The sequence below is a fragment of the Monodelphis domestica genome, chromosome 1 (genome assembly GCF_027887165.1).
Source record: "Monodelphis domestica isolate mMonDom1 chromosome 1, mMonDom1.pri, whole genome shotgun sequence".
In the NCBI taxonomy this organism is placed as follows: Eukaryota; Metazoa; Chordata; class Mammalia; order Didelphimorphia; family Didelphidae; genus Monodelphis; species Monodelphis domestica.
This window is the reverse complement of record NC_077227.1, coordinates 202,168,810-202,177,361: the sequence shown is the minus strand read 5'-3', so window position 1 is coordinate 202,177,361 and position 8,552 is coordinate 202,168,810. Positions and strand designations below refer to the sequence as shown.

Here is an 8,552-nt window from a genome sequence, read left to right as displayed (position 1 = left end):
ACAGCTAGGAAGTGTCTGAGGCTAGATTTTAAAACTAGGTCCTCTGGGCTCCAGGGCTGCAACTCTATCCAAAGTGTTCCTAGCTGCCCTGCCCTGATTAGTCTTTAAGGACAACTGAATTCTTATCTCTTTAGAGAGAGGGGTAGGGTACGGGACATCAAAGTTCATTGGATCAGAGAGATCTAGACTAGGATGAGACCTTAAGGGCCATCTAGTCCAAAGCTGTTATTTTGCAGATAAGGAAACTGAGGCTCAGGAAGGGTAAGTAATTTGCCTACACTGAACAACTCAAGTTCCTCTTAGGAAGTGCAACAGGAGATTTGGGGATTGCATATGATTCTCCCCTTTACAGGATCATCGACTTAGATCTAGTTGTCTTGTCCAACCACTTACGGCAAAGCTTTGGTTTGCCTTTCCTAAAGGTAAGCATACCGCCCAAGGAGCCCCAGGATAACAGAAAGTCTTCTTCCTCTTGGAGATGTTTATTTTGCAGCTGTTAAGGCGATCTTCAAAGTCTTTACCCTTCTAAAATGCCACTATTCCAAGAAAAACCAGTGGGGGGGGGGGGCTTGAATAGTGGTTGTTGTTGTTAATTTGCTTTGGGATCCAGAATGTGAAATTTGGGCAATAAGTTAAAACCACTACGAGGACTGGTAATGTTCTTCAGTCTCATAACACTTCTGGGCTGTAAAGTCACAGCCTTTGGAATGGGTGTATACCCACGTTGTGTCCCGACAGGAAGACACGATAATATCGTGTCATTGGGGCACAGAGCCATGAAAACCCACATCAATTGTCAACAGGAAGCAGTGATCCAATTCGTTATTGTGGGAGGGTACAAATTGAAGATATTTCTAACCCCCCCCCCCCCACCCCCGTCCTGGTAACTATTTAGTCTGATCGCGAAAACCCCTGAATTTCATAGAAATAGTTTATAGGCCTGCTTTCCGCCTTCTGGATCCCGCAATAAGGGGTAGTAAAACTACCGCGGAGGCCAAGGAGCCAACCTTGGGGTTCCATTCGTTTCTCTGGAGGATCAGAGTTTTGCCCTGTCCCCTTGCTGAGCATCTTTCGGAAAGGTTCGCACATTCGTGATTGTCCCTGCCTGCAGCCCAGCCCTGGACTCGGAGCTTCTCTCGCCATTGGTGAGGTCGTCATCGGGGGGCGGGGCTTCGTCAGCTGTTTGCGGGATGCCAGAGAGCGGGGGTATTTTGGAAACAATACCGCGCGGGCGGCGGCGGAGGGTATCCTCCCTTTGCGCGCGCGCCTGCTGCCTGCGCCCCTTCGCCAGGTAAGCCCCCGGGGCTGAGGGGCTGACTGGCTGAGAGGGCGCAGCGCCTCGTGGGGGGCAGACGTGGGTGCCGCGTGGCAGGGAGCAGGCTGTAGTGTGTGCCCCGAGTGCAAAGTGGACTCACGGGGAACCGTGCCCCGGGCCAGGGAAGGCTTGGGTGACGGCATGGGAGTGGTGGCCAGTACATAGGGGCAGTGCATGGAGGAGGGAGGAGGAGTTAAAGGATGATCCTGGAGGAGGGGAGCTGCTCCACACCTCGTTGATTTGTGAGCGCGGGGTTCCAAGTAAGAAGCTTTGGGGTGTACTCTGACCCAGGAATGTCGCTAGCAGAAAAAGAGCTCAGGTTGCAATGACCAAGGGAGCTTGGGGGTGCAATGTCTGTGGGGTGAGATGCCTTAGCTCTTTTTTTTGGATTCCTACTCCGAAGTAAGGATGGCGGTGAAGAGTTTTGGGGTGTACTGTCTCCGAGGGGCTCTGATTACTCCTTTACATCTTGGCTTTCTTTACCTTCTTCCCGTCTCAGTCTGGGCATGGAGCCCCAAGCGCTCATCACTGGGCCTTGGCTCGGAGCCCTGGCATCATAGCCCTAGAACTGAGACTCTTTCCTGGAGTTATCTTGTACTGTGGACTCAGGTCTGTAGTATACACATGACCCTTAGTTTCTGGCAGCGCCAGGGACTTTGGGTGCCTAGTTTCTGTCTGTACCTTTTGGGTCTTAACCCATCTTTTGGAAGACACTGGCACAGTTGGAAAAGGTTTGGGCAGATCCAGAAAGGCTCTGGTTTCTTTTTGGAGTAATGTCTTACCTGGCAATGTCTTTCCGAGGAAACTCAGCCCTTTGAGTCTGTGTCGGGTCTCCTTAGCTCTAGAGGTGCCTTCTATCGTTTATCCCAAGGCTTTTCAGGGACCACTTGCTTCATCTTCCACCCCTCCCCCAGTCAGTGTGCCACAACTCTTCTGGACTAGCCTGTACTGGCAGTGATGTCTGGAGCTGAATCACTGGGGGAAAGTCAGATGGGGGTGGGTGGGGGTGGAGGGGTAATCTGGGCAATTCCTACTGAGAATGGAAAGGGTCTCCAGAGGATTGCTGGCCCAACCCACTCTGGCTACACCTCCCCCACTCATCCAACCCAGGCTATTTAGAAATAGAGTTTTGCCTGGAGGGCAAAAGCTGATAGACTTCTGAGGATTGAGTCTTGGTCTTCTGCCATTGTTTGTAGGATTTTAGCAGCTTTAATGGGAACCCTCTTTGGGGTTACTGTTAATAGCTAAAGGCTGCCATTTTTCTGGGCAACAGGTAACACCACCACCCAGGCTACGCTGGTAGAGAGCAGCCTCAGGTCAGTTCATTTAGGAAGTTTGCATCCTGGTCCATAGAAGTTGCTTGTGTATGTGTGTGGCCACATTAACCCGTTATGTACCTTTGACCCTTTTCATGAACAAAGTAGGTATCTGGGAGAGGGGAGTGATGAACTTGATGACAGAAGTATTTGATACCCCATCTCTCCAAATTTAGATGTGATCTGTTTAGATGCTTCAGAAAAATAGTTTACTTTGGATTGTGTTTGAAGGTGAGGGGTAAACTGAGTTTAAAAAAATTTTTTTAAACCCTTACCTTCTGTCTTGGAATCACTACTGTGTATTGGTTCCAAGGCAGAAGAGTGATAAGGGCTAGGCAATGAGGGCTAAGTGACTTGCCCAGGGTCTCACAGCTAAGAAGTATCTGAGGTCAAATTTGAACTCAGGACCTCCCATCTCTGGGCCTGGCTCTTAATCCACTGAGCTACCCAGCTGTCCCCAACTGAGTTGTTTTTTGATGCCATCTTTGACAAGTTTTGCACCATGACACCCAGTTGAAGAAAGGGCCTGGGAGAAAGGTCATTCTGCTTCTGGGCATTGGCCCAGGATTTAGCCTTCTCTAAATTGTCTATCTGCTAAAGTCAGCTGTGCTTCTTAGTTACCTGAATGACCATAGATAGTAGAAGGTGGACTAATGCCAGAGAGATGAGGCCAAGTTGTACTTCCTCCTAGGAGGCAGGATACACAACTCCCAGGTTCATCTAGGGACAGGCACAGGAACATTTATAAGTAAGGGTTTGGGAGTTGTAGGCACTGGGGACCTTGCAAGGAGTGGCTTGTAAAGGCTTCTAGATGATAAACTCACCTCCCAGTGGACATCTGGAGAGCAGATAACTCAGTTGAGCAAGTCTCCAGATTCAGAGCATCTTGTTGTGACTTGGTCTCTCCCTGGAATCTCACCACCACCAAACCACCCTTCAGTGCCTATTGGCTTTGAGGGTTGAGCAAGTAGGGGTGGGGCTTTGGGGAAAGTTAGACAGCTGGGAGGGACTTGAGCAGGTTCTGGAGCTGAAAACTGGACTGCAAGGTTATTGTTGGCTTTTGTTGTAGTTGTTGTTGCTCAGCCTAGAGTTTAGTTCTGCCTGAGTGTGGCAGTGAGCTAGCTCTTTAGGGCAGGGATTATACTTCTTTCTTACTTGCAGAGAACATTGTGTCTGTAGCCTGCTTGAGTGACCTCATACTCCCAGGGCAGGTGAATGACTTGGGTGTCTTTTTCCTCCCACAACTTTCATTGTTTACCATTTACTAAACACCCCATAGCAGCACCCAGACTTTGCAAGTAAGTCTCATAGCAGCCAAAATAGCATTTGCCAAGAACACTTACAGTCTGAACTTCATAGACAGGCCTGTTCAGGAAAAGAAGCCAAGGATAGAGGAGACTGTGGGCAGCCCAGTAGAGGGTCCAGGTGTGTTGGGTTTTACCCAGGTTGTTTGGGGGGGGGATTTTTTTTTTGTCTTCACTTATAGGTCCCCTGGGCCAAGGCTGTATGCTGTAGTCCCTGACCTTATCTTCTATTGGCTAAAGAGGAGCACGGAGAGCAGGGGTATGAATCTTCCAAGGGGCTGGGGAGGGGCACTCCAAACTTGACTGCCTTTTCTTTCCAGGAGAGATGGAGCCTCCTCACTATGTGGAAGAGCTAGAGGACGATGTGTTCCACCCGGAGGACTCAGAGCCTGGTGCTCAGCCAGGGGGCCTGACCTCAGCTGCTCTGTTTGCCCAGAGCCAGCCTGACTATATGCTGGATGGGCTGCAGCTTTTCCCTCTTACTCACTGCTGTGGCCCAGGGCTTCGGTCAGTTGGCCAGGAAGATAAGGCCACTCAGACTCTCAGTCCAGCATCCCCCAGCCAAGGTGTCATGCTGCCTTGTGGAGTGACTGAAGAGCCCCACCGACTCTTTTATGGTAAGTGTGGGTACCTCTTCCCTATGTTCTCCTTCCCTCTGGAGTTCAGGGCAGAGGGAAATTTCCCTTCTAATAAAGTTATGGCAGTGGTCAATAGGGATATTGAATCCTCCCTTCTCCCCTTTCTGAGCCCTAGTTTTTTTTTTCTGCTCCTTGCTAGAGCAGTTGCCATTCCTCATAAAGCTAGATTGCCTTGCTCATCATTTATCATTCATTCATTTTTTTTACCATTTATTTATTCAGTCAACAAATAGTAATTGAACACACACTCTTTGTAAGGCATTATGGTTAAGTGCCTTAGGAATTTAGAGCAAGTATTCTCTCACTAATCCAAGAATATCACTATTCTGGTGTAAGAGGGGATTGTATTAGATGACTTTTAAGGCTTTTCCAGCACTAACATTCTCTTTTTTCTATATTCTGTCTTTGTTGGTTCTGCTCTGTGGGGACTGAAGGCTTTTTTTCCTTTGTAGAATGGGGGACAACCCAGTCCTTTTAATTGTGTCTCCCCCTCTTCACACATCCTGGAGGGCCTGGACTGGCCATGCCTTTCTGGTTTGGTGTTAAGTCTTCTGTTCAGGAGGCGAGCTAGAGGAAAGCCCTCACCTAGGAAGTTATCAGTGACTTGTGGTGGTAGAGAAAGGGTGGGGAAGGGACAGCTAGAAAAGTGCTTACCCAGTCCCTCTGGGTTATCACTTGGTCTGTTGTTACACTGCAGTTCCTTCTGGAAGAGAATGTTCCCAAGGGCCAAGTTTGGCTCCCAGCTTTTATTGAAGACTACTTGTGGTTAGAAGGAGAGCAGTAGAAAGTTGCCAAGTCCTGGTTGGGCTTGGTTTTGTGCCAAGAGAGGGGCTGGTCCTCAGGAACAGGATGGCTTAAATCCCGGCAGATCCCATTCCCATTCCCTAAATTTAAGGGGTATGAGGGGCAGACATCAGGAGTGAGATTGGGCATACAGCCCATACAGAGGGGAGAGGGAAACCAGGTTCAGAAGTTATCTTGTGTTTTTAGGACGAGACATAGGACCTGTGGTGACTGCATTTCTTCCCAGAGGGAACTGTTGGCTTGAGCAGTTAGAAAAGGAGGGGAGGGAGAGGAGAGGCTGAGATCTGAGGGATGTCTGGAGTCCCTGCATTCAGAAACTGTTGGGACAGGGCATCCCAGAGGTCCCAGCTGGGGCTGCCTGCAGAAGGACTTTGTTTTTCCTATGGCCTGAGGTGATCTCTTCTTGGGCTTGGCAGGGTTGCCTGAAGCCTGCTTGAGGTTTTCAGGCTTATCTTCCTCTCCAGCTCCACCTTTTGGCCCTTTGCTCAGGCCCTTAGACTCTTGGAACCCCAAACCCTGGAGAGCCAAAAATTCCTTCCAGAGAGTGGCTTCACCCTGGAGGGGAATGAGCACTTAATTATGGGGATATACAGCTTTATAAATAACCCTCAGATTTGTTACCAGTCTGCTCTTTTGAGTAGACTTCACTGACCTTCTAGCCTAATTTTATACTCCCTTTCATCATTTATTTTGTTTTTGGTCCAGATTGGGTTGTTTGTGTTTTCCCACCTCAGTATCTTTGCTCACAGTGTTCTGTGGACCTGGAATGCCCTTCTGTATCCTTCTCCATCGTTTAAGGCTTAGCTTACCATGTGTATAGGAAGCTTTTCCTCTTTTCTCTCTCACTTTCTTCCTCACCTCCCAACCAGGACCATTTTTCTCTTCTCATTCTTTGGGCATTTTGTTTTTATCCTTCCTATATGCCCATCATGTTCTAGGCTGTACTGTAGTTATTTGTGTGTATCAGGTCAGGTACTGAATTATATTTCCCTCATTTCTTCCCCCATAATACCACCTAGCACTTAGTAGGCCCTTGTTTTTTGTTTGTTAAATCGAAAAAAGAAATGAAATCTATTCTTCCTACATAAATTCTTAGTTAACCAACCTGGGCAAATTGATGAGAGATTGTTTCTACCATGGAGCTGAAGTATGTACTCTTTGGTTTTTTATCAAGTCTCCAATATATCCAGCAGGAGGAAGGAGGGCTTAAGAATTAGAGGGTTTGAGTTCAAATATGACTTCTGGTGCTTATTTCTCCCCCTCCCCCCATGTGATCTTGGGCAAATCACTTAATCTTGTTGAGCCTCAGTTTCCTCATCTGGAAAATGAGAGGGTTGGGCCAGATTGCCAATGAGCACCTCACTAATGATCCTCACTATATACCAATGGTCCTTCCTAAGCATTTGCAGTTGAGGCCCTCAGGAAGGACTCTGGCTATTATGTGAAATGCTGGCTGATGTTGACCTTTTTTCTCCTACCATCTTTTCAGGCAATGCTGGATATCGACTTCCCCTCCCAGCCAGTTTTCCTGCTAGCCTGCGGCTTGGAGAGGAGCCCCCTGAAGAGCAGTGGGAGCATCGAGCCGAGGTGCAGATTGCCCAAAAGCTTCAATGCATAGCGGACCAGTTCCATAGACTCCACATGCAGCGGGTAGGTATCAGGTTAGACCGGTGCCAGAACCATAAAACCCCTGCTCTGCCTTTCTCTCATTTGAAATTCTCATCCAGACTTGGGGCATCCTTCTGTAGCACATTTGGGCTCTTCTTTGACTCCGGATTGCCATAGTTTCTGAGAAATAATTGGACCCAGTCTCAGGGGAAATCTTGAACCCAAGAGATGAGAGAAAGAGCTTCACCTTGATGGGGAACTAGGAGATATTAAAGGAGATTGTAGTGAGACGGGAGACAATCCCCACCTCCCCCATCCCTTTTTGCCCCAGCACTGTCACCCCTGAGGATTGGAGTGGATGCCCAATCCCCACCGCAGCTTATGCATTCAGTGCAGCGAGGGAAGGTTAACCCAGGCAGTGGGGCTCCAGCATGGGAGGGGGAAGCTGTGGAACCGGTTGTAATTTGACACTTTCCAGCTGGGGAGACCGCCTGATCTGATGTCTCTGTCTGGGAACCAGGGCCAGGGACTCAGGAGAAAATAGTACCTCTGAGAATCCCTCCTGGCCTGGGGCTCTGGGTGCCTGGTGGCAGCCCAGCAGCCTGGCCCTGGCACCGCCACCGTGGAGCATCGCGTGTCAGCTAAGCATGTGGCAGAGTTAGTCAACAAAGGCGGTGGCGGCCGGCTGGCTCGTGCAGGAGGAGCTCTGGAGTGCCACGGGCTGCCCCCCCTGCACGAGGTCTTTCTGAACTGGTCTGCCCAGCCAGAATACTTAACCCTTCCCCACCTGGCAAACAGTTTGGACTGTTGCCAGGCAAGGAGAGATGTCTCAGACCGATTCTGTAACGGAGGATATAGTGCTGAGTGTGAATTCAAGTCACTTGGAAATTTAATTAAGCGATCCTTGGGGTGCACAATCCTCGCTGGTCTGAATTAAGTCAGTAGTGGCTGTATTTTTCCATTTACCCCATATACTAAAGGATAATTCACTTTGGTATACAAGATTAACAAGTGATTTCAGAGAAGCGGGGACCTGGTCCCCAATCCCACCCGACTTTGGCATCATAACTGAACAGTTGCTGGATCTTGGAATATCTTTATTGCGCTCCCTTGGCAGCAGTCATTTCCCAGCCATAGAATGGCCTGTAGAGGCTTAGATCTGATTAGTCTGGGGTCAGGGGAGGAAATAAGACAGAAAATGGGGTTGCCAGTGTGAACCCACAAATACCTTCTGGTTCTTTTGCTGGGTCTTTCCTCAGAGTGGGGCTAGGTGGGTTGTGTAAGGACAGAAGCAGTGACAGAGTGTTAGGCAGCAAGAAGTCCTCTCTAGAGAATGGGGAAATGTTACATCAACAAAAGTGGCTTGGAAATTGTAGCTCTGACCCTGATCCAGAGACTCTATCTCCTTGTTTCTCCTCCAGAGATCTCAAATCGATCCATCCCTTGGCCCCTGAGAGCTTCCCTTTTGGCTTCCATCCTGGGCCCTTGACCAGATCCAACTGGTCCCAATTCTCTCCTGGGCCTCCCTTTCCATCTTTACTCCTGTCCCCTGATCTCTTCTCTCCAT

General features: G+C 49.1%; 1 protein-coding gene across 2 annotated transcripts in view; it reads left to right on the top strand.

Moving 5' to 3' along the window:
* The first annotated feature begins 1,155 nt into the window (after positions 1-1,155).
* The window catches only part of BMF (Bcl2 modifying factor), a 31,342-nt gene continuing 23,945 nt past the window's right edge, over positions 1,156-8,552 (top strand). The window contains exons 1-3 of one of the 2 annotated variants that reach the window (XM_007480032.3): positions 1,156-1,291; positions 4,256-4,552; positions 6,867-7,027. In XM_007480032.3, the coding sequence (XP_007480094.1) occupies positions 4,261-4,552; positions 6,867-7,027 (453 nt within the window). In that variant the 5' untranslated portion in view covers positions 1,156-1,291; positions 4,256-4,260. Of the gene's footprint in view, positions 1,292-1,381; positions 1,576-4,255; positions 4,553-6,866; positions 7,028-8,552 lie in introns of those variants that run through there. The other variant, XM_007480034.3, reaches the window with a different exon arrangement.